The 25,897-nt window shown below is 45.1% G+C and overlaps 1 protein-coding gene across 1 annotated transcript in view; it reads left to right on the top strand.

The window, feature by feature from the left end:
- Nucleotides 1-25,897, top strand: part of LOC139045588 (collagen, type I, alpha 1b-like) — a 45,747-nt gene that overhangs the window by 374 nt on the left and 19,476 nt on the right. Inside the window, exons 2-4 of the mRNA XM_070512777.1 lie at nucleotides 1,259-1,397; nucleotides 12,958-13,501; nucleotides 13,560-14,777. Coding sequence (XP_070368878.1) covers nucleotides 1,259-1,397; nucleotides 12,958-13,501; nucleotides 13,560-14,777 — 1,901 coding nt within the window. The remainder of the gene's footprint in view (nucleotides 1-1,258; nucleotides 1,398-12,957; nucleotides 13,502-13,559; nucleotides 14,778-25,897) is intronic.

Genomic DNA, 25,897 nt, shown 5'->3' with positions numbered 1-25,897 from the left:
CAGTAGCTGATAAATTGCTGTGTCTTCATCTCTGATTTGTTGTAAAAGTTCATGGACAAAGTTGTTTGGTAAACAGTTCCCGTGGTCATGTGAGCGTGGTTCCAGGGACGTTTCAGTAAAAGACAGGTTTAGATGTCCGCTAGTGAAGCGTAGCTCAATAAAGACGGTGCTGTGGCTACACTGCCAGGAACGTGGGAAGCACACCCACGCCCCGCCCCCAGCCAAGCCCCACCCAGCCACGCCACGCCCCCAGCCACGCCCCCTCAGCCCTCAGCTCTGCTCCTCACTGACAGCTCCTCGCAGGCTCTTCAGTGAAGCACTTCCCACCTACTAAGGTGCACACGGACGGTGTCTTTTTCCAGAATGAGATCTGACCTAGAATATAGCATTTGCTTATAAATAGGCGTCTCGCTCTGAACATGAGTACTCCAGTCCTGAAAATCCAGTGTTAAATGCCACAACCACAACCGGTCCTGTTTGCCATTGTTTTCAAAGGGAAAACCTGTAACGGCTACCAGTCAATGCTTAAGCTTTTCCTAAAACGCAACACTACACAGTGAAAAGCCCAAATGTAATAAACAATGTTCATGTTAAAATGTAAATGTCTCAAATTGTGACTTTCGGATCACCAAAAAATTAACAGGATTATTCTTGTATTAATGATTGCTTCGTATGCAGCACTGTGAACAGTTTGCATGTCCTATGTTGCTGTGATGGTTCATTTTATGTGTCAACTTGACTGGCCCAAGGAATGCCCAGACAGCAGGTAAAACATTGTTTCTGGGTGTGTCTGCAAGGGTGTTTCTGAAGAAATTAGCTTTTGCTTGAGTAGACTACGTAAAGCGATGGCCCTCACGAATGTGTGCGGGCACCATCCAATCCACTGAGAGCCCCAAAGGCACAAAACGGTGGAGGAAGGATGAATGCCCTCTCTCTCTTCGTTTTTTTTCTTTGAGGAATATTAGCCCTGAGCTAACATCTGCCGCCAATCCTCCTCTTTTTGCTGAGGAAGACTGGCCCTGAGCTAAGACCTGTGCCCATCTTCCTCTATTTTATATGTAGGACGCCTGTCACAGCATGGCGCGATGAGCAGTGCGTAGGTCCGAGCCTGGGATCTGACCCAGAGAACCCCAGGCGCCAAAGCCGAGCGCGCGAACTTGACCCCTGCAGCAGCCACTGGGCCGTCCCCGCCCCCCTTCTTGAGCGAGGATGTCCATCTTCTGCCCTCAGCTCAGAGCTCCTGGTTCTCGGCCTTCAGACTCCGGGCATGACACTGGCCGACTGGGCTGGTCCCAGGCCTCAGGCCTCAGGCTGAAGGACACCACCGGCTCTGCTGGCTCTCTGGCTCTCCAGCTTGCAGATGGCAGATGGTGGGACGACTCAGCCTCCGGAAGAGCGTGAGCCAGCTCCTGCAGGAGATCTCCTCTACTCCCTTCACGTGTTGGTTCTTCCGGTTCCGCTTCTCTGGAGAGCCTGACTCACGCAGCAGCGGACCCTGTCTGAGGCCCTGGCCTTTCCTGCAGCTGCTGAGTTCCGGCTGCCAGCACCTGAGACTCCGCCTGAGGGCTTCACAGTCCACTGAGCTCACAGTCCCCGGACTAGGACTTTGTCACAGGGTCGAAATGTCTCCAATAACGCCCCCTGGGAGCAGTTCTCACCCAATGACTGACAGAGTGGGTGGATAAAGACCGCTGCTCCCTCACTCCTGATGGAGTAACTCTGAGGCATGTGTCCAACACTGACTACCTTACCGGTGTTTCCCAGATCCTTAACCAAATAAGATATTTAAACTCGGATCCTTGTCTCTATTTTCTGCTTTTGAGGAAACTAAACCAAATATTTAACCACAAACTTTATGCACTGTGGATGACTATGATGTTTTGATCTCTTTCTTAGCTCCAGCAACGTCCCAGATGCACATCCCCTTCATTGACACTCAGCACACTTTTCAAAATATCTATGTGTGATTCTACCAATTTTATTTAGAATGTAAATCATTACTTTTCTCCTACTTCCCTTTGTTTAAAATGTATTAAGTTTTCAGGATAGAAATATAAATCGTTCTATATAAATATTACTGAAAACATTATTTCAAGAGATATGACATTGTATGGAATTGAGCATTAAAAATCAAGAAGTATCAAAAATTGGAAACAAACAAAATGTCTATCAGTTGATCAATGGATAAACAAAATGTGCTATATATGAACAGTGGAATGTTATACAGCCATGAAAAGGAATGAAATACTGATACGTGTTACAACACAGATAGTCCTTGAAAATATGAGAAGTGAAAGAAGCCACATGCAAAAGGCTACACATTGTATGACTCCATTTATATGGAATGTCCAGAATAGGCAAACAAAGAGACAGAAATAGATTAGATTAGTGGTTCACAGGGCTGGAGGAAGGGCAAATGAGGCTGACTGCTAACGTGTATGGGGTTTCTCTTGGGATGACAAAAATGTTCTGGAAATAGATAGTGGTAATGATTGCACAACCTTGTAAATATATTAAAAACCACTGAAATCAAGAGGCATCCTCCCAGGGAAGATGTTTTGTGGGACATACCTGTCCTGCCTTGCAAGGGTCTCTACTTATTTTCTAGTGGAGTAAGTGCTAGACTTAGTTATGAACCTTCCCGCTTTTCCTCTAAGATGCCTTTCTGCTCAGTGCTACCGATGGCCCTCTGGGAAGATTGCTTGCCATGGACCTTGTTCTTACGGCTTAGAGAGAAGGTCTGGATCATTTTTGGAGGGAGGCTCTCAACAAGCTCACCTCGGAAGTAGGGCTTACGGCACTCCGCCAGGGTGCCAGCTGGGCTCTCTGCAGCAGTTGCTCCCGGTCCTTTGTGCTCACAGAACAACTCATTAGCACCTCACCTCAGGCCTCACCCCTTATCCCTCTCATCTGCTCCCCTGGGGCCTCACGGTCACGACTGAGGCATGACACACCGCAGGACCTGCCTAGCATTCCTGACATGTGCTGGTTTGACCAGGCAAGTCCTGAGGCTGCAGGTAGGCAGGCAGGAGTGTCCCTGGGTCTTGCCCTCATCTTGCTGGCTCTCCCTCGACCTATAGCTCACTCAGAGGAAGGCCCTTCTGCTGACAAAGGCTTTGGCGTGTCCAACAGCTCCCCCTAGGGCCAGGTAACAATTGGGAAGAATGCAGGAGTGAGCGCCCCTTGGGGCTAACTTTGACCACTGAGAGAGAGTAAATGTGAAGAAGCAGAAAAATGAATACTTCTCCTTTCTCCCTGCACTCCCTCCCACGAACTGTTCTGAGAAGTAAGGTTCCCATACAGCTGCTTGAGAGCCGAATGGCGTGACTGAGCACGCCTTCCCCTTGCTCTTGCTTCCTGGTATCGCACCCCTCACATAAAGCGTTTGCACATTAGTTTTGCCTCAGGCTCTGTTTTCTAGAGGACCTGGGGTAAGACAGTATATCATTTTCTCTTACAAAGAAGCATCACATGCTGAGAGCAGAGACTAACACACACTGGGGGAAAGTGTTGGTGCCCAGTAGAGCAGGCCATCAAGACACAATACATCAATCTGGACAAACAAGACTCTCGAGTTTACTTCCTTGCTGCTAGACAGAACCACCACTTGATTTTCTGTGGTATGCAAATTTACATTTTTTAAAGAAAATTAAAACTTTATACCACAGCCAGCTTGCTAAATTAAAATATCCTCTTGTAAATCAGCATTTTAACCTATGTACCACAAGCACACAAGCAATAAGCATAACATAAAATTAAATTAAACACACTAGCAAACATCCAGCTAAGTGAGTTTTGTCCTTAAAAATATTTACTCTTGGGGCCCGGCCCGGTGGTGCAGGGTTTAAGTTCGTGTGCTCCCCTTTGGCAGCCTGGCATTTGCCGGTTCGAATCCGGGGAGCTGATCTACACACAGCTTGTCAAGCCATGCTGCGGCAGGCATCCCACATAGAAAATAGAGGGAGATGGGCACAGATGTTAGCTCAGGGCCACTCTTCCTCAGCAAAAAGAGGAGGATTGGCAGCAGGTGTTAGCTCAGGGCTAATCTTTCTCACCAAAATAGAGAGAGATATTTACTCTTGGAGGCTAATAACTTCAAAATTCGTGCAACTATTCAAAACACTTTGGGAACTAGTGGGTGAGTTTGATGTATGGGCACCTCACATGGGCCATCAGGACAGCCAGCCCCTCCCAGTTAGCACCTTTTTTAGGTACTGCCTGAAGACCCTTGGAATAAGATTGACCAGGTCAGGGCTTCCCAAACTTTTACAGCTGTGCCCCCTGTAACTACTCTCTTCAGTGTGTGTCTCAGGCATGGATCCTTCCACGACACTGGAGACAAGAAATACTGCATTTCTTGAACATCCTAAATTAAATGTGATTTCAGCTTTCCACTCAACAAGGCTGGTAATAGATGGAATGTTGGTCATCCTTCTAGCCCCTTCCCTTTTCCTGCGACACATCCAGGAATACTTTATCCAGTAGACCCTAGAGTCAGAGTGCCAGGACCCACGAGCTTTTCAGGGCCTATGAGAATCTCGTAGACCTGAAGATGAAAAAAGGCCACTCATTTCAAAAAAACTAGCCAAGTCGCAATTAATGGATGCTTAATTAAACTTTACGAAATGTTCTATTGTTGCCTATTTATTAGTAATTAAATTTAGTATTAAAAAACTGCCACAGGGACTGGCCCGGTGCCAGAGCCATTGGGTTTGTGTGCTCCGCCTTGGAGGCTCGAGGTTCACATCCCGGGCGCAGACCTAGCAGCGATGTCAAGCCACGCTGCGGCAGGCGTCCCACATGTAAAATAGAGGGGGATTGACACAGATGTCAGCTCAGGGCCAATCTTTCTCAAAAAAAAAAAAAACTGTCAAATTCGAAAACAGTTCAAAAAAATTTTTAGGGGCCAGCCCCGTGGCCAAGTGGTGAAGTTCACACAGTCCGCTTTGGTGGCCCAGGGTTTCACCGGTTCGAATCCTGGGCGTGGACATGGCACCACTCATCAGGCCATGCTGAGGCGGCATCCCACATGCCACAACTAGAAGGACCCACAACTAAATATACACAACTATGTACCGGGGGGCTTCGGGGAGAAAAAGAGAAAATAAAAAGACTTAAAAAAACAAATTTTTACAATACACACAATATTTTCCTCAGAAATTAGAGCCAAACATAAATTAAATGAGTTAGGCATAGAAAAATCTCAGAAGCAAAATTATGAAAACTCAAAAAAATGTTTTGGCCAAAGAAATTTTATTTAATGTGGGACACAGGTGCATTTCAGTACCTTTTATATGATGTAAGATGGGGTCTCTGAAAGTGCGTGCTTGGGGATTATGACTGTTGTAGAGCAGCGCTGTCAACCGGGGTCTTAAGGAACCCCGAATGCAAGAGAAGCAGGGCTTGCTCACCCGGCTTTAGGCCCAGGTCAGCTCACTCTTGGCTGCACCCTGAGGCAGCAGACGATCCTGACGTGGCATCCACTCCCTCTGTCCCCAGCTTGGACCTCTGAGCCTGGCCTGGGCTCCCAAGGTCATGAACCTGGTGCTCCATCCTCAGGAATTCACACAGCACCCCCCACCCCAGGGTGCTAGGGTCCTACCGCTTGGTGCTGCACCTCTCTGAAAACCGCCGGGGTGGTCTGCGGAACAAGCTCCCAGCACTGAAGAGCTGTCAGTGCCCTCCTGTGTGAGGGACCCAGAGGCCCAGAGCCCGAGGTCTGGAGGCTCTTCCTCCCCAAGAGAGGAGGAGGGAAGTTACCTTTTCACTTTGTTGTTTTGTTCTCAAGGCTACAAGAGCAAAACATAAAAAACAATTCTTTTTAAAAGGATCTACTTCTTTTTAACTCAACCTGTTACATTCACATTTCATTTAAAAAGGGAGCTTGGACAATATGCTTTGTCAGACTACGTCTCCCTCTTCCTCGGATCTAATTCTCAGAAATGTTCTTATCTCTCCTCCTCGCCCTCATCCCCGGTGAGAATCATCTGTGTGAATGACGAGGCTTTATTGTTCAGTAACTGTTAATCTTTGGGACTGTGAAGATTGATAGGGGAAACCTCATTGAAAATGGAGTCAGGAGGCCAGAAGGGTGAGCCCCCAGGAACACCACTGGACCTAAATTACAGGAAAGATAGTCAATTACAGACCCCAACAGAAGTCGTTAACAGGAAAGACTCGTTAATTACAGGAAGAAATGTGCCTGTATCCCAAACAGAAATTGGCTACCCCAACAACACTCAGCATGAGAAACCATCCTTGAATGCTTGCTTTTCTCCAATGGACTTTCCTGCAAAACAACCCCTCCCAAATTTCTCCTTTTTCTTTATAAAATAACGTCCCTCTCCCTTGTTTGTTGGATTTGCCGTGATTCCCACAGCATGCATAACCTGAATTGCTATTCTTTGGCTCTTCCCAAGTAAACTTGTTTTGAAGGTAAAATAATTGGCTGTTTTATTCTTAAGGTCAACAGGATGAATCTCAAATAAAAATGTACTCCCCTCTTAAGCTACCAAACCACAGGATTTTTCTGTTGTAAGGTTCAGGATATTTTAAAATTAGATTCAGACACATAATCACTGCAATCAGGTCTTTTCTTCAACTTCCAACTGGGTCTCACCCAGCAAGCCTGGATTCTTATGGAAAAACATTTTCACTGAATAAAATGCTGACAATCACAACAAGTGACATTTTACACTTACTTTATGTCTGCTCACAACTTCTCCGCCCAGAAGTGTACCCAGGATTTCAGCATGTGTCCTAAATGCAGTCACTTCACGTGTGGCTGTCCCAACCTCTGAGATCTACTGTTTCTTAATGTCATTCTAGATACTCTGGCACTAGAGTCGCATTGGTTTGCACTCACCTTCCCTAGGACTGTGACTGTGGGGCCGCCAAGTCCAGCTGTGATGAGCCCGTTTCAAAGGACGACTGGGGAAAAGAGGCACCTGACACTATTGATTCCTAAATGAACGTTGATAAGGCTGACTCTTCTTTCAAAAAGGACTCCAAATCAGCTTATTAGTGGCAAAAACTCAAGTCACCAGCAGCAAATCTACGTTTTATTTTTATTATTCTGGTAAAAAACATAAAATTTACCAGCTTAACTATTTTTAAACGTACAGTTCATTAGGTTGAGAATGTTTACATTGTTGTGCAACGAATCTGCAGAACTTTTCCACCTTGCAAAGTTGACACACTATACCCATTAAAGAACAACCCCCCATTAACCCCTCCCACAGCCCTGGCAATCACCATTCTACTTCATGTTTCTAGGAATTTGACTACTCGAGATACGGCATAGTGTAAGTGGAATCATACAGTTTGTCTTTCTGTGACTGGCTTATTCCACTTAGTGTAACATCCTCCAGGTTCATCCATGTCGCAGCATGTGACAGTATTTCCTTTCTTTTTGAAGCTGAATAATATTCCATCGTGTTATGTATATACCACATTTTATTTGTCCCTTCATTCGTCAATGGACATGCAGGTTGCTTCCACCTCTTGGCTGTTGTCAATAGTGCTCCTGTGAACATGGGTGTGCAAATACAATGTGTAAGTTCGGAGGAACCTTTTCCTATTACCATGATGGATTTGAGTAGATTTAATCACATTCTAGTAACCACATTCCGATCTTGCTACTGTTCCCCTTTTGAAAACTGCCAGCCTATCTGTATGGCCAATGAAGTAATATAAACTTATTATTCAAAGCTCTTCAAAATACAGTGTCATGGGACCAATCCTGCTTTCCCTCATGCTAGTCCTCTAAGCTTTCCTCTTTTGAAACACAGTGAGCAAACAGAATGCATGCCATTCCTTCCTTCTGGAAGTCTATACCCCCAGTCCTACCCCCCTTTTTCTGCACGTCCAAACCCTGCCATCCCAAATGCCCCATCCCACCTTCACGAGGCCTTCCTGATCCCTCTAACCAGGTACGATTGCCTCCTCCTCAGAATCCTCATAAGGTCTTCTGTCAGGCAGGGTCTTATCATACCCTGCTCTGTATTTATGAGTTGCCTATAAACTTATTGTATCTATTCACGCCCTTCAACTAATAATAATTCACTTCTATTGGGTCCTTACTATGTGCCAGGCACTCTTCTAAGCGCTTCATGTATATTAGCTCCTGTAATCCTTAAAATGACCTATAGATTAGGTGTGATAATTATATGTATTTTACTGATGAGAAAATCGAGGTACAAAAAGGTTAAGTAACTTGAGTGGTGGAGATGGGCTTGTGATTTTGGGTGGACGTGACAAGAGATCAACATGGTGGAAGTAGTGAACTCTGGAAGAGGGAGGGCCAACCCGAGAATGGCAATTCCTTCCATTATAGAAGGGCCATCGGCCCCTTAAGCGTGACTTTACAATCAGCAAGTTCACCACAGGAATTAATACTGTACGCGTATGCTTTTGTTAATGACATTTGTCTATTTGTAGTATATTTATGATTGGTTCTTCTCACTACAGGCTCCATGAAGATAGGCATTGTGTCAGTTTTCCTGGTTCCTGGTGCCGAATAAATGACAAAGTTATAAATAGAGGAATGAGTAAATGAATGAGTTATGCTCTACATTGTCTTGGGGGTGCTGGGAAAAATAGCTGGAGAAAAGTACCCTGGGTGCATTGCAGATTCTGCTGTGCATGGAGGAATAAAAAGCTTACTTGCCCATTCTAAGCACGACATAAACAGCACAAATTTTGAAGGAAAAGATAGAATTTGCCTTATAAAAATAAAATATAAACAACAAAAATGAAATCAAATAAAGCTCCTTATATTTCAAAGCATTGTAAACAATAGAAAGGTAAATGACAAGATGGGAAATATCTTTACAACTGGAATGATAGCCTTAATATATAAAAAACCCTTTACACTGTAGAAGTAAAGACAAATATCCTAGTAGAAAAATGGACACAGGACACTCATTTTGAAAAGATGTTTGCTCTTGCAAAGAATTTCCCTTTGTAATGAAAATATAATCTTAAGAGAAGATGAGCAAAGATGTAAAAACAAAAAAACAGTAAAAACATCTGAATGGCCTTTGATGTTTTCCATCTGTTAGTAAAATCAATTTTCAACTAACCAATGGGTGAGCTATTCTTTGACTTCTTTATTTTCATTGCTATCTGGGATTCAAAGGCACATTAATGTGTTTCATTTATTACCAGCAATAGTAGAGAAAATTGGAGTTGGGCTGAAATAATGATTTGAGAATAACTTCATTCATTCATGAACAGACATTTACAGTATGCCTACTGTGTGCAAGGCAGTGTGTTAGGTGGTGGAGTTACCATGGAGGACAAAACAGACACATTCCTGCCGTCATGGAGCATATAAATCATAGTGAGAGTGGGGGGAAACAGATGTTAATTTTTAAAAACTCACAAAAAATATGTGTTTACAACTTTGATGAGCACTCTGAAGTAAAAGTACAAGTTGCCATGAGGCGGGGCAAGAGGCAGCTGACTCAGGTTGCAGAGTCGGAAAGGCTCTAGGAAAGGATGTGTGAGCTGAGGCCTGAGGCACGGCAGTTAGGAGTGTGGGTGGGAGAGTGGGCCTGGGAAGGCCAGCGTTCCAGCTAAACGGAACTGCAGGAAGAAAGGCCCGAGGCAAGCGGGAGCTTGATGCTTTACAGGAAGTGTGAGGAGGCAAATGTGGCTGAAGTGGGTGGGCTGAGGGAGCAGGGGGCATGGAATAAGGCTGAGAAGGAGAGGAAGGCCATAGCTAAGACTTTTGTCTTTATTCTAAGAGCAATGACAAGTCATCTAAGGGTTTTAAGCAGGATTATTCAACTATTCACAATGTTTCATATTATAAATTAGCTAGAATGTTGATGTGTGTTAATTAGGATAAAAAAATTTAGGTGATGATTTAGATTAAGATTATAATTTAGGAAGCTTGTTTGAAGATTCTCCTAGAGAAGCCTAGGCCAATCAGATGAAAGATTCTTAGGATAAGTTGGGTTTATGTAAACACTTGGTGCAATGGTATAAAAATTTTATTCGGAAAACAACTATCCTTGATCTATCTCTGTAATTATTTATTTATTTATTTTGAGGAAGATTAGCCCTAAGCTAACATCTGCCGCCAATCCTCCTCTTTTTGCTGAGGAAGACAGGCCCATGCCCATCTTCCTCTACTTTATATCTGGGACGCCTGCCACAGCATGGCTTGCCAAGCGGTGCGTAGGTCCCCACCCAGGATCGGAAACGGTGAACCCTCGGCTGCCGAAGCGGAATGTGTGAACTTAACCACCGCACCACCAGGCTGGCTCCATCTCTGAATTATTTTTAAAAACTTGGGTCGTAGAATAGCCCCTTGTGCTTCTTGAGTACAGTGGAATATAATCACATTGCACCCCAGCATGATTGGGGGCTGTTACATTAGTTCTCCATTTGACAGAACACCTGAGATATTAAAATTAAGTCCAGATTCATATACTTATTATACTTATTTAAAACGATGAATTTATTTTCTTAGCTGTACTACTAAAACAGATTCATTTTCACTTGAAGGACATTTAAAATGAAGATTTATTATTAAATTTAGCATCTAGAAGGGTTTTATGAGAAGCACTGCAGATTTAACACAGTTCAATATAATGATCATGGCTACCAACTTACCAAAAGGACATTGAAATCACTTTTAAGATAGATTTTGTAGTAATGGTCCCTCACGTTAAGGTGCTTTGATCACGCTGGTGGGAGTGGAAACAAGAGCAATGTATTTTCCAAAACAGTTGGGCCCTAAATTGTAAAGTTGACCATTTTGATGCCCTACTATCCAGTAATTTTACTCCCAGGTGTATATGCTAGAGAAACTCTTGCAGGCATGCACCAAGAGAGAGTACAAAATTAATTTATGAAATCATTGACCATAATAGCAAAAAAACTACAAACTCAAACATCTACAGAAAGAAGATGAACACATAAATTATAGAACAGTCACACGGTGAAATGTTATATAGCAGTGATAGAAATGAGAGAAAATGATAGAACTGTGTGTAACCACATGGAAGGATCTAGAAAGATAACATTGAGTGAAAATATAAGGACCAGAGAACTTTCTACAGTAAGACTCCATTTTTATAAAGCTCAAAACGAAGCAAAACTAAAAAACATACTAGTTAGGGATATAGAGATATGTGATGAAGTTATTTTTAAAAAGACAAGGGGAGGGGATGATAAAACACAAAATTCAGGATAGTGGTACCTGTGGTGGACAGGCAGGGAGGGGGGATAGGGCAAGAGCTCCTGGGCCGGGACAAGGATCTTGGTCACAGTGCAGTTTCTAGGTCAGGTGGTGTTTGGTGGGTGCAGCACTCACGGTCGCTGCGCTTCCCAACAACACTTCCATGTGCTCTTCTGTATGTAGAGTTTCAAAGGTTTACATACATAAGCGTATACTGAGAGAATATTAGTACGAGTCCTACTCGATACTCAGCGCATATTTACGTGCAGATAGCAGGAACAATATAAGAACACTAACCACACTGATAATTGGGAGATTGAAAAATGTGCAGAGAATTTCTGTGTGTGTGAAAGGTTCATTTAAAATTTATTTCAGGGGATTTTTATTACATTCAGAGGCTCAGACGATAAGGCACTTTACATTTGAGTTTTATAACTTTGTAATAAGTGGCAAAAACAAAAAGAAAGGAGGACATCATGGGACAACATCATACTGGAAAATAGATTTATTTTTTATTAAACTCTGTCTTAAAGATTTCTTAAACCTAAGAGCTACAACTCTGAAAGTTTTTCTGAGAATATATTACTTCTAAAAGCTATATTTTATGTTCTTTATATATTTGGAAAGCTAACATAAGTTGCGTAATTGAAAATGATAATTACCTGGTAACTCTTTTGTCCTTATTATTGTATCTCATGAAAACTTAGGATTACAATTAGCTCTTTATTCATTACCACGTCGCTTGTAATGGTAAAATGTGTGCATAACGTACATCCCATGGTACTTCTTTCTTCCCTGTGAAATTCAGATAGTATTTTACTCTAGCAACAGATCTTTTAGGCTTTACCTAGAGACGGAGCTTACCTACGCTTGTCTTCTGCCCCACAAGAGTTTTTAGTGGATGCGGTCAATATTCATAGAGCAGTGCTGGTCCCAAAGGCTGATGCCAGAATTGTGGAATAGGACCCCATGTATTCTTTCTGAGATTTCTGTAACAGAGATCTACTGAAATGTTATTAGAGAAATACAAAAATTAGACTAATCATCTCAGCATCCCCGGGCAATCAGTGGATGTTAGAGTACTGAATCGGTGGTCAGAACTGAGCTTGAGTTTCCAACTTCTTATTTGCTGAATTGTGATATTCATTTAACATCTTTGTGCCTCATTTTCTTCATATTAATAACGTGATAAAAGCTCCTTTATCCTCCTCATAGGATTGTTATGAGGCTGGAAGTCAATACACATGAAAAAACTTTACACCCTCAAGGAATATGCAAATATTAGTTTGTCACTAGAGGAAGGTGTTTTTTATTAATCAAACATAATAAGAGTCAGAGTAAAATATTAGAAAAAGCATATTTAGGCCTTTTAAAAATTACTATGTAAAGTACATGAATTTCTCAGCAGAAAGAAGAAGATGTCTATAGGGTCTGCTTGAAAAATCATTTTATTGATTTTCACACAAATGAACTACAGATCTTCCCTGACTTACAGTGGGGTTACATCCCGATAAACCCATTGAAAGTTGAAAATATCCTAAGTGGAAAATGCATTTAATACATCTAACCTACTGAACATCTTAGCTTAGCCTAGCCTACCTTAAATGTGCTCAGAACACCTACGTTAGCCTACACTTGGGCAAAATATCTTACACGAAGCCTATTTTACAATAAAGTGTTAATATCTCATGTAGTTTATTTGTTTGTTTTTGAGGAAGGTTAGCCCTGAGCTAACATCTGCCGCCAATCCTCCTCTTTTTGCTGAGAAAGACTGGCCGCGCCGGCCACGCTGGGAGGCTCCCTGTCCCTCCGGGGAAGGGCAGCGCCCAGGGGAGCCTCCGTGCCAGAGTCCCCTGCTCGCGGGCGGCAGCTCGCAGAGGCAGCCCCTCCTCGCCCTCCGGGGGCGAGAATCTGAGCGACCTCCAGGCGCCCCAGTCCTCACTTGCTGTCCTCCTCCAGAGGGTCTTGGCCCGTCGCGAGGAGGCTGCGAGGCCCCGATCCTCCTCGCCTCGGGGGATCCGGGCAGGCCCCCGCCACCGAACCCCAGCGGCCGGCCCGCTCCGCCCCGCTTTGCGAGGCGGCAGAAGTGCGTCCCTTCTCGCTTGTCTTATGCGGGCGACGCGGGGACGGCGCTACCGCGCGGCCTGCCGGAGGGGGGCGCTCACGGCCGGGCCTCTGCTTTCCAGCCGGCGGCCGCGGCTCCCGGGCAAGGAGCGTGACGACGACCAGGGTCAGTGTCGTATTGTCCCGGGAGCCCGCGCGGGAGGAGGAACCAGCGTCCGCTCGAGCTCGGCCGTGGACGCGCCCCTCGCCTCGCCCTCGCTTCGCTGGGCCGCCCCGGGCTGCGTGCGCGCCGGCCGCCGCCTAGGCTCCCTGGCCTCTGACAGCTCGCCCGGAGCCCCGGGGCCTGGAGTCCCGGCTCCGGGGGCGGGGCGAGCGCGGGGAGCGTGGCGAGCGTGGGGGGCGTGGCGAGCGTGGGGCGGGGCGAGCGCGAGCCGGGCCGAGGAGCGGGCGCGCGGGCGACGCCGAGCCGAGTCAAGTGGAGCGGAGCGCGAGCTGCCGGGAGAGGCACGCAGAGCCGGCGGCCGCCTGCGGCTCCGCGCCCGTCGTGCTGCGTCGCCGGGCTCCGCGGACCCCGCCTCTGCCCAGGCTCCCGCAAAACTTTTTTCTCGGGGGACCGGCGTCTGAAGGCATCGGCGGGCTCTCGGCTCCGCGCTCCCTTACAGCGGCGGCCGAGGGGACTCGCCTCGCTCCCCGCCGGCTCTCGCGCCCCGCGCCGCCTCACCTGCTGACGGCTCCGCGAGCGGCGAGGGGCCCGCGGAGGGGCCGCGCGCGCGCCGGCGCCCCTGGACTCTCCCGCCCGCCGCGGCCGAGCCGCCCGGCGCAACTTTCGCTTGACTGCCGCCGCCCAGCCCGGGCGCCGGGGCCGCCGCCGCCGCCTCACAAAGGGGCGCAGGAAGGGGAGGCGGCGCGGGCGGCGGGCGCGGGCGCCGGTGCGCAGGGCGCGGGCCTCGGGCCGCGAGGCCGGGAGACAAAATGGAGGCTGCCTCTGCTCTCCAGGCCGCGCCGAGCCGCCTGCGTCCGCCCCCCGCCCGGCTCCGCAGCCTCCTGCTGCCCCTCCCGCGGGCCGTCCCCCCGCGCTCCGGACCGGCGAGCCTTCGGGGCGCGCGCGTGCTGGTGGTCGGGCTCTAGCGAGGATACAGTGACTTTGCTGTCTCTGCTGGGTCGCCTCATGCGCTACTTCTTGCTGAGACCCGAGACGCTCTTCCTGCTGTGCATCAGCTTGGCGCTGTGGAGTTACTTCTTCCACACGGACGAGGTGAAGACCATCGTCAAGTCCAGCCGGGACGGCGTGAAGATGGTCAAGGGCAAGGTGGCCGAGATCGTGCAGGCCGAGCGGCTCGGGGGGCTCGACGTGCTGGAGGCGGAATTCTCCAAGACCTGGGAGTTCAAGAGCCACAACGTGGCGGTGTATTCCATCCAGGGCCGGAGAGACCACATGGAGGACCGCTTCGAAGTTCTCACGGACCTGGCCAACAAGTCGCACCCGTCCATCTTCGGGATCTTCGACGGGCACGGGGGCGAGGTAGGAGTTCTCCGGGGCTTTGTTTGACAGGGTGTGCTTGTGTGAGTGTGTGTGCACACCAGGACGTTGCCTGCGCCGCGGGGTAGGACCTGGGTGCGAGGGGCGTGGTGATGACCTGGTGCCGGCTGGACAAGGCAGCTCGTTCAAATGCGGCTCAAGTTGCCCAAAACGCGGCTGGATCCCGTTTGGGGGAGGGAGGGCCGTCCACAGCCGGGTTCGTGCCTCGTGACTTGTGAGGTTCCCCAGGGCCGGAGCCCAGCGGTGTCCGTGCGGGCTTCGCGGGAAGAGTGAGTGGTTTCTGGGGTGGCCTTTGGCCCGGGGCCTCAGAGCTTCAGTTCTGAGGTTTGGGCTGAGCTGGGCACAAAGACGGAAGAAAGTGTCTGTGATGCTTCGTTGGGGAAAGGGGCAGAATCTTCAGAGGCGAGTCAGGGAGGGTGAAGGAGCTGGGACTCCGTGCCCTGCCTGCGCCCCAGGAGGCGCCCGAGGGGCGTCTCTGCGCTGCTTCCCGGCTCCATTAACTTGGCGGGTGCAGTGCGGCCAGGTGACAGCCGGCCGCCCGCGTTGGCTGGATCGGGGAGCGGGACCGAGCTGCCTCCGGCCTTTGCAGGGGTGGCGGCGCTCGGATCTCACCCCCACGCCCTGGCCGGCGTGAGCGCGAAGAGGTGTCCTTGCTGCTAAACCCCTTTATTTGGGGTTGTCTCAGTCGGAGCCAGAGGCGAAGGTAGAGGCCGAGTCAGGGCTCTCTCTCGCATTTCTGTGGCGCCCTGGTTGTGCGCGGGGCTCGGATTTCCTGGAGGTCGAGGCGGGGCTTGGCTCTGGTCCTCGGCATGGGCTCAGGCGGGGTGAGTGGCACAGGTGGCCGCAGCGCCGCGCTCCACAGAGCCCCAGGCCGGCCCCATCTCTCTCAGTATGGCCGTTTGTGACAGTTTATTGCTGAATCCTTTTTTTTTGTTTTTCTGCAGCATAATTTCTTACTCATGCTCGCCCTCCTTCGCCGTTTCCCCCTCCCCCACACCCCCATGCTCCCATCCAACTTTTCCCCCACCTCTCTTCTCGGCCCTTCTGGCGTCTGGATGGGCGGTAGGGCATGTCACTCCTTTTCAAGGGCTTGCTTGTTCTTCAGTCTTTGTTTTGGGTGGACGTTGAGAAAGCTTTCAATTGGTTAGCTTATCTGCATCTTCGATGCAAAATGACTTCACCCATTGCTCTGCTCCTCTTTCCAGGACAGTGTGTTTTCCTGCCTTGTAGAACCAGCTTTGCCAGGAGTGACAAACTTAGTTGGAAAGTGTATTTGGTAGAGCTGAAGTCAGTTTCTCCTGTTTCCGCCCGCCCCAGCCCTTTCTGTATTCTGGCTTTGCTACTCAGGGTTTCTCGCTGGTTGTGATTCGCAGCCTCTGGTGTAGTGTGGGCCTCCTTTCCCCTCACAGGAGGAGGAGGATGTGAACTTGATTGACAGACATGCTGTGTACTTGAGGAAGACACACCTTAATGATGAGGTCGCCACTATAATGACTGATTTGTTTCCTTGGTTTGAGTTAGCATGTGCATATTTTCATTTTATGTGCCTGGCCTGTCGTAAACCATTCAGCAACACTTAGATTTATTATATACTTTTTACATTAAAATTGTTGGCAGATGATAGTCTGCTTCTGGCCTTAGCACAGTTTTGTGTTTAGTTGAAAGGTCTGGATATACTGTTAATGTTGTGGAACTTTGGGTTGTACTTGTTTGGCTGTGCTATATTGACATGTTTTGAGCCCGCACGTGTAAGTGAATGGGTATTTTAAGTTTTCTATTAAGTTGATATTTTAAAACCTGAAAGTTACAGACCCAAACAGATTTCAGGTTGAAAAATTTCCGGTACTATCCGCCAGTAAATATACCATCCAGAAAAGGGACATGATAAATGCTCTTATTTAACCAGGAGTATTTTACATTTACAGGGCTTTTCATTAAGTTCTTAAATGCTAAACAAGAAGGTGATCATTGTTAGCCAAACTATGAAATGCTTTCCGTTGTGCCTTACATTAGAAAGCCTGTTGTTTGCAAAATAATTAATATTATCAGTACCCTTAAAAATAAAGTAATTGTTCTATTTCTGACCTCCTGCAGTATGGAGCCAGTTCATTCATTTTGGCTTTGTTTTAGAGCAAAATAAGGAAAGTGCTGTAAAAAGGAGTGAGTTAGTTGCTATTGGGAATATGATAATAACAAAGAATATTAGGTGCTAATTTCTCTCCTGATTTTTCTTTTATTCAAAGAAAATCCCACCATCAAATTCTTGCCTTTTGTGGTGTTCAGCTCCTTGAACACTCACTAGAGGAGGGTGCCACTGTTTGATTTCGGTGTAAATGATAGTTATCTCCTTTCAGAAAAGAGGAAGCTTTTTCTGAACTATTATTTATATATATGCTTCCTGTTGAGTGGTACAGAAGACCAACGAGGTTAACTTATTTCTAATAATTCAAACTACTAAGGTAGGCTATAAAAAACCAGGGCCCATCTATACTGCTAGTGCTTTTTTGATCCAGAAGGGACCTAAGCCGCCTCATATATCCATTTCATCCCATGTGTTAGATGAGATGTTTGTTGCTGGCTGGAGAAGTTGTGACCTTCCTAAGCTTCCACAGCTCGTTCAAGGCCTTCAGTTTGGTGACCTTCATATTAAAACCACTGACAAATTAGTTTGCATATTTATCTGGATAGACGGATAGCACACGAGGGATACAGAGATGAGTGAGATATGATCCCCATCCTCAGAACGTTTCAGTGTAGTGAGAGAGAGATTTGTGTACCAGCACTTAGTGCCATGGGGTGCTTAGGGTGTTAGGGGACCCTGAGGAGGTGCATTTCAATCAGGCTGGGAGGTGGAAGCCGTGGAAAGACACTTGGAAGCAGTCATTTACTGCAAGCTCAAAAGGGGGCTTGAGCTTGAGATCTGGCTTTGAATCTCTGCTCTGCCTTATCCAGCTCTGGCCTCGGGTGGGTGGCTTGAGCAACTTTATCTGGGAGTTTTTGATCTGAAACAAGGCTAATGATGCATGTACGGCACACCCTCATCAGTTGTATTGTACCCTCTCTAGAGAAGTTCCTAATGGAGAGAAGGATGTGGAGGAAGAAAGCTTACAGACCAAGAAGTCTGCAGTGTTAGGGCAGTGATGTCCAAGGGAAGGAGACCTGCATGTGAAAGGGACAACTTTGGTCCCTAAAAAGGTGTAGGTTGGATAATTCATTGGGTATTCCCCAAACTCTCTGTCTCTCTTTGGTCTAACTTCTGGTGAATTGACTATCAATCCAGGATACCTCGTATCCTAGCATTAGGCAAGCAGCGTTGTGGCTTCAGATGTGAATTTTCTGATTAGTGAGAAGGGATATTTTCTCTGATTAATTAGTAAATTGGTATTCTCATTTGCATTTCAGTCCCTTCTAGTTGGGTTAGGATGAGTTAGTTCTCTTGAGTCTGCTCAAGTGTGTATTTTTGATAAAGATGTGTCTTTGGCCTTGTTATGCTGAGGACGAGACTCTGGATGCCTGTGACTTCTAGATGGGTGAGATCTTAAAGGGCCTTGTCTCGGTGGCCCCACAGGCCAGCTTCCTCACTTGATGGCCTTGGGCCCTTGAGACCCTCTAACCACAATACTATGGGTGGATGGTTGACTGTGTGTGTGTGTGTCTAAGGCTATGGCAGTGCTTGTGTTGCGATATAGCAAAAGATGAAGACAACAAAAAGGCAAAAAAGAACATAGCTCAAATTGTATCAACTGATGTGGGAAGGTTATCTTTAAAATTAAAAAGTAATGTTTATGTAGGAAAATGATTTTTTTGTGCTTATCTGTAATTTTTATCCGCAAGCAAAAGATGGGTTTTTGTTTTTACTTTTTATGTTATCTAGAGGAAATATCACCAGTCCTTTGAGGCAACTTTGTGAATGCTTATAGCGGAAAGCTGCCCAGAAGAGCAGATTGTTAGGTGCTCCATGTGCTTGTGGGCATTATGGTATGAAAGGTCACGTATCATTGTCTTGTACGGTTGACACACAGCCTCGCCAGTGGTTAAGCTCAGAGTTCCACATTCACGTCAGAGAGGAGCACCCATCAGATGCTTGTCAGGAGCTGCGGTCTTGAGGCTCAGCACTTCTCCAAATCTCCGAAGAGAAAGTGCTTGTGGAAGGATGCCTGAAGGATGCACACAGTCTAGTGCTGTAGATCAGGGGCTCTTATCCTTTCTTGAGTCATGCTTCTCTGAGGATGTTATGAAACTACAAACGTATCCCTCCGAGAAATGGACTTGTGCATCAAGTTTTGTTTATAATTTCAAGGTAAGTGGATGCATGAAGCCTCTGGATTTTAGGTTAGTCTAGGTGGAATGAAATCTGTTTCTTATAAAGCTAGACCTGCAGGGGCTGTGTAGTGGACCCTTTCCTTGGGTGGGTTGCCCTCCTCTTCATCATTTGCGTTGATTTGACTTGTGTGCTGTCATGTGCCTGGGAGGGTCATTATGAGGGATGGTCTTCCGAAGCCGTGACAAGTCAGCTGCAAGGATGTCGTTGAGTATTTCATTTGTTACACGATGTAGTTTCCTCTTATGAGGACCAAGGGGGAGAGAGTTCTCTGATAGCTTTTATTTTTATCTTAAGATGCTGACTCGTGTAACTGATTGGATTGTCCTGTTTTTGTTGGCTGCTAGAATTCTTAGAGCCAAACCTCTGACCTTCCTCGAGCAAATGTGCAGAATTTTATAGAATACGTTAATTTGGTGCATGAACCTACTCCCAGGACAGCCTCTCTTTCCTGCCTTCAGCTTTCTTTTGTCCCATTTTTCTCTTTCTCCTCTTAGGTATGTCATTTTATCTTGTTGTGGTATATGTACTTATGTACGTTTCAGTGGATCCTTTCTGAAATTAGATATAGTTCTGAATAAATAAATAACGAGTGGCACAATGAGTGATCTGCTCTCAGATGTTACAGCTGCTCTTAGTAAATGTTGGGTTCCCACATTACTGATGTACAAGAGGCCTGTGGATTTAGTATGGACAAATGCCTTATGGTTTAAGAGAAAATTCACATTATTTTGGTTTAAAGTGGCACATTAAGATTTCTGCCAAAAGGCAAGGAGCACTTCCCCCTTAATAAGCCCCCTTCCCCTGCCCCCATCCTGTGTTTAGGAACCTTTTTGAGTTGACTGCTGACCTTGCTGCCTCTTCTGAATGGATTATTTAGATGTTCAGTTCAGTTAAACCAGCAGTTTCTATATAGTCTGCCACGTGTGGAAAACAGTGTTAAACTCTCTCTGATGCCTGAAGATCAATCAGTGCATTCTCTGCCCTCAGGGAGCATTCCATCTACTTGGAGAGATGAGCCCTCCCCCCCCTTTTTTTCTTTTGGTGAGGAAGATTAGCCCTGAGCTAACAGATTTGGACAATAGTGAGTTTGGCTAGAATTTGTTTCCTTCCTCCCTTCTATTTAGATATTTTCTGGAGTTCATAAAATGTTCATCGACCATTTCCTCCCCAATTTGTAAAACGTTATTTCTGTCATACCTTATCTAAATGGACTCATTTTAAAACAATGAAAAGATATGTTATATATAAGGTCTGATTTATTCAATGGAAAGGCATTTATTACTATGTTACTTTGTTACCGAGACTAATTTAGGTTTTGTTACAGGAGATAGCTTTTCCAAGACTAAAAAACAGCGCAATGTCTTCATTTCTCTGAAATCATTTCGTTTCCCTGACAGTCATTTTACAATAAAAAATATGTATATCATTCAGTCTCAGATGTAAGTGGTCCCTGGACTCTGTCCAGTTTAAGTACTGGATAACTCATTAGGGACTCAGTTTTTTAAATAATATTTTTATTTTGAGTGTTAATATTTCAAGCACTTGTTTTATTCTTAATTTCTACTTTGATTCTTAACCACTTCAGTAATATATTTGTGGTTTAACTTTTGTTACCATTTTCCTAACCCTATTTAATTAATATTAAAATAAGTCTGTAGCAAGTTAAACATTTAAAAATAATTTTAAAATTATAAAAGTAATATGACTATTTGATAGTACAGAAAAGAAAAAAATTCACCCCAAATATTATCTTCACATCCACTGTGATGATTTTGGTGTATTACTTGCTTAAGTTTTTTTAATATGCATTTTAAGTATAATTTTACATTGTTATAATGATGTACATATAGTTTTAAATCTTGGCTCTTTTCGCTTTGTGTAATTGTATAAACACATAGCCATTTTGCTCCATAATTCTTTACTGTGTTTCTAATGTATTCTTAGTTACGGACTAATATTTTGCTGGATGGATATTGGATAAATGACTCAATTGCTTCCTTATTAGTGTACATTTAGGTTTCTCTAACTTTTCACCATTGTAAATAACATGGTACTAAGTAGCTTTGTGCCTCTACTGTAGTTTGGATTATTTCTCCAGGGTAGATTTCCAGAAGTGGGATTTCTGGATTGGAGGAGAAGTAAAGAAACCACTATTACTGGTAATAATAATAATGGCTGACATTTATCGACTGTGTATAAAATGCCAGGCAGTGTTTCCAAGTACTTGATACATATCACCTAATTTTAATTATCGTAACAGCTTTCGAGGTAGGTGCTATGTTGTCCCCATTGTATCTATGTAGAAATAAAGGCACTGAGAGGTGAAGTGATTTACCCAGGATCTCTCACAGCTCACAGGTGGTGAAAGGAGGCTTTGAAACTGGGATTCAGACTTGGAGCCGCCTGTCTCCAGAGCGTGTGCTATCAGTTTCTGGTTGAAGCTCGTAGATCTCATCATCTGAGTCATGGAGCGTGCACAGCCTTGTTAGGTGCACGCTGCCTGGTCTTCTCCTGTTGCAGTCCCAGTAGGGCTGGGAGATTCTTGTTTGATTCTGATGGTTGTGTCCCTGCGACATGTGGTGGTGGTCTTGAAAACTCTGTGCTGGAAACCTTAGTCGGTGGATCTCGCAATTACTTAAGAAAGTCCTGCAGTTAAAAACATAGTGGGGTCAGAAGTCAGAGCAGACGGTGAGTCACATTCAAACAGCTGTTCTCACCCACTCCCCTTGTTCGCTGGCAGAATCTCCGTCCCGCCTCAGAGAATCTAACATTTTTGCCTGTTGGCTCATGAAAGGCTTGCATAGAACTTAGAGTGGTATTAACATAGCCATTCTCAATAAGCAATAGTGACTTATGTTTTATTTTACTTCTAAGTACCAAAGGCTTGACTTTAGGGTAAGTATGTAGGGGTATGTATGTATTTGTATAATTTCTTTTATGCTGAAGCAGTTTTTTTTTGAGGACCAAAATAATTTCCTAATATATAAATGATTGCCAGTTTTAAACAGCACAATATTTTCTCATTTGTTTGTAATACTGAGTTGGTCTATTTAGTAGATGCTAGTCTTGTATTTCTATTCCAGAAGACTACTTACTACGTTATTCCCTCAATTAACCTAAGTCAAGTTCAAGCTTTGGTGATGGTTAGTTATAATCTTTTTGTGTGTGTGTGAGGAAGATTGGCCCTGAGCTAACATCTGTGCCAGTCTTCCTCTATTTTGTATGTGGGATGCCACCACGACATGGTTTGCTGAGCGGTGTGTAGGGCTGTGGCTGGGATCCAAACCCACAAACCACGGGCCACCGAAGTGGAGCACAAGAACTTAACCACTACACCACTGGGCTGGCCCCAGTTATAATCTGCTTTTCATATAAATCTTCAAAGGCAAAGTTTAAACAAATAAAAAACAAATAAAGCCATCATTTAAAAAATCGTTAATGGCACATTGTAACTTTTATAGCTTCTTTTATAGTTATAGGCCCGCCTTTGAAAAATACAGAGCATTTTAAGTGAATAATCATAAACAGAAAAATCGTAATACAGATATATTAATATCCTCTCAATAAAGTTGAAGTCTGTGCTGTAAAAAGCCTTGCTGAAAACGTGAAGATTTACTTTCCATCTGAACAAGAAACCTATAAATCTTGACTCGATCTCACTGGAGAATTCTTTCTTTCTCTGTTTAGTGAGAAATAGGGCCCAATTTAATGGAACTTTCGCTGCCTCCAACTTTTCTAGAATGAGGGAAGGTTTTGGTGGTTGAATTTGTTAAGAATGAGACTTCCTTTCCTCCATTCCTAAAAGACCTGGGAGTTCCCGTCTGCTGCCGGGCACGGGGCTCCGGAAGGTGAGTTTGGGGCCACTACGTATGATGGTGCAAGATGTGCATTGTACAGCGATACCAGATAGAGTCTCCATTTCCTAACGTGTGCAGAAGAACTGTCTGCTCCCCAGGCTAGGCATCTCTGGGTCTGTAATCACTTGGAAAGGGTGCCTTAATGTAATGTGTACAAGCGGGAAAGGGACGATAGCAGTAGGCTGTATTTCTGAGACTCACGTTCTTTCCCATACCATCACTGCCCTCCTTGTCCTGCGCCTGTGTGAGCAGCTCACACATAATTTATGTCTTAGTTGCTGAACCGAAGACCAGTTATCCATTGCACATGATGTCGGCAAACCTTACGACTTCCCTGGAGAATGAACACTTATTTGCAGTTGCTTTTCAATGTTCATCTTCTACGTTTTGGTCATTATAAATGTGAGTGGGGATTTAGTGCCCTGGAGCCATAAATCTTAAATATTTCAAACTATTTTTGACAGGACAGTCTATAGTCAGCACTACTCTTGGACAGTAAAGTTTTTAATCTAAAAACATTTAAAAAGGTGTATTCACTTAGTTATCGAATTGCCATAGGGCGGAAACTGTTTGATTCTGATAAGTATATATACCATTTCTTTTTTAATCCAGTAAGTGCTTCCATGTCTCTTTTTAATTAAATAAATTACCTTTCAGTTAAATTAGTCACTGGACATTTTCTGGCTGAATAAGGCACTTCCTGACACCATCAGGATTTGATGAGAATTGAGACATAGTAGGAGTTTTGGTCATACTGTTTGCCTTTTTTGCTCCCTAGAGTAATGAGGTGGATTTGCCATAGCAGATGGTTTGCATGAGTACATATAATTGTCGTAGAGTTTGAGATTAAGAAGTTTTTGCTTTTATTTTAACACTTAGATGTTTTTCCACATATCTGTTTAGAAAGAAGTCAAATGTTCTCTTTAGATCAGCGTGGCAGGGATCTTGAATTGCCGTATGATCCAAGTATAGTGCCTAAGGCTTCACAGCTGCATGAATCTTCTATTCCTACAGGCTTTCATCAAGGAGATTCCACGTTGTCCCTGGAGAATTTTTTCTCCATAGTCCTTTCTCTCAGGGAATTCATCTTTATGTGTGAACTAGGTCCGTTTGATTTAGGTCTATTTCTTAGTCTGGTGTCAATAGAGATAAATTAGGATTAGGTTGTTACTGTTTGTAAATTAGTAAGAATATAGTAATCAAAATCTCTTCCCTGCCTCCCCCCATATGAAATAAGGTCATTCGATTTATGGGAGAAGCACTCATCTCAAAAAAAGGAGAGAGGGGGTAATTGCTACCAAAGACAGAATAATTTCCAGATGATCAATAACAGCTCCTCTTTGTGAAGAGCTAGTTTGGCCGTAAAGGACAGGTCCTCTTCCAGTTTTACAGATTGGTTGATTTTGTCTTTTCTGTCCGCTGTCGGAGGCTTCTTCTACAGGTGGAGTAATACTAGCTAGAAGACTAGATGGTGCTTTATTTGGAAGCTTTTGGATGTAAGTGACAGAAAACTCAACAGAAGCAGCTTGAACACGGGGGGCATTTCTTATCTCACATAACAAAAGGTCTCTAAGTGGGAGTTTCCAAGGCTGGTTGGTCCAGCAGCTCAGTGACTTCAAGTCTTTATGTAACTACACATCCAGAGACATGAAAAAGAGACTGTACCCGTTCTGTGTTCTTAAAGCCTGAGGAAAACTTTCCAGAAACTACCCCTCCCATCTCCCAGGCCAGAATTGTGTCCATGCCTAAACCAGTGGCTTGGCCATGGAAATACCATCACTGTGATGAACTCTGAGCCAACGTAATTCACCCTGGGCTGGGGGAGGAGTCTGGCCTTCTCTGGAGGTCGTGACAGCCCAGGAGGGTGAAGAAGACTAGAGTTGTGCTAGCTAGGAAGAAGAATGGTTTTTGCGTGGGCCACACGGGTGGGAAGGGAGTTCAGAGAAGATGGCCTGGAACATTTCTTGTCTGCACGTTAGCAAGTGCATTGAAGAATGTTGCTGTAAGGTATATACCACTGACATGGGGAAAAATTAGCTTAACAAGGCTGTAGAAAAGAGTAAACCATCTTATTTTTGGATTGGCTTAGAGATGACTTTGCCTAGGAGCTGAGACGTAAATTTGGTTTTTTAGGGTCCCAACAAGTTTTAAGAAGCTATTAGTAGGTAGTTTTCTCACTCAGGTTTTCTCAGTTCTGTGTAAACTAGCACAAGCAGGGGCCTGAGTGTTTGAGAACAACAGCGTCTGGTTTTTCTCTCTCTCTAACTCAGTTTTCAGCACAACTAATGCTACTGATGAATGTGGGAGTGTCATAGCAGTTCTTTTGTTGGCTGTTCATTTTGATTTTACTATCTTCTTGTTTTAGACAATGAATTTGCTGGTCAAATTTAGAAGGAGTTTTATCCCTTAATTTTTACATATCATAAGTTTGTTTTCTTTTGAGGAAGATTCATCCTGACCTCACATCTGTTGCCAATCCTCCTCCTTTATTTTTTGCCCGAGGAAGATTAGCTCTGAGCTGACATCTGTGCCAGTCTTCCTCTACTTTGTATGTGGGATGTCTCCACTGCTTGGCTGATGAGTGGAGCAGGTCCACACCTGGGATCCGAATCCACGAACCCTGAGCCACTGCAGCGGAGTGCACGGAGCTCTAAGCACTTGGCCACAGGGCCGGCCCCTACGTATCTTAAGTTTTATTATTTTGTTTTAAAAGATTCAAATCTCCTCCAGGCCAAAGAGAAGAGATTCCTGGAAGGTTCAGAATTTTTGTACCCGTTTTGGAGGGGGACAGCCTGGCAGTGGTCTAGGCTACAGTGGGGGGGGGAGGATGTTACAGTCTTCGGACTTTTCTGTGGGCCAAGTGAACGCACTTGGAGTAGATTCTGCGTGTGAGGATGAAGTACTCGTCCTGCTGCTGGTGC

This window comes from Equus asinus, chromosome 6, assembly GCF_041296235.1.
Source record: "Equus asinus isolate D_3611 breed Donkey chromosome 6, EquAss-T2T_v2, whole genome shotgun sequence".
Taxonomy (NCBI): Eukaryota; Metazoa; Chordata; class Mammalia; order Perissodactyla; family Equidae; genus Equus; species Equus asinus.
Note: the sequence above shows the minus strand (reverse complement) of the source record. Positions and strands in the feature narration are given on the sequence as shown.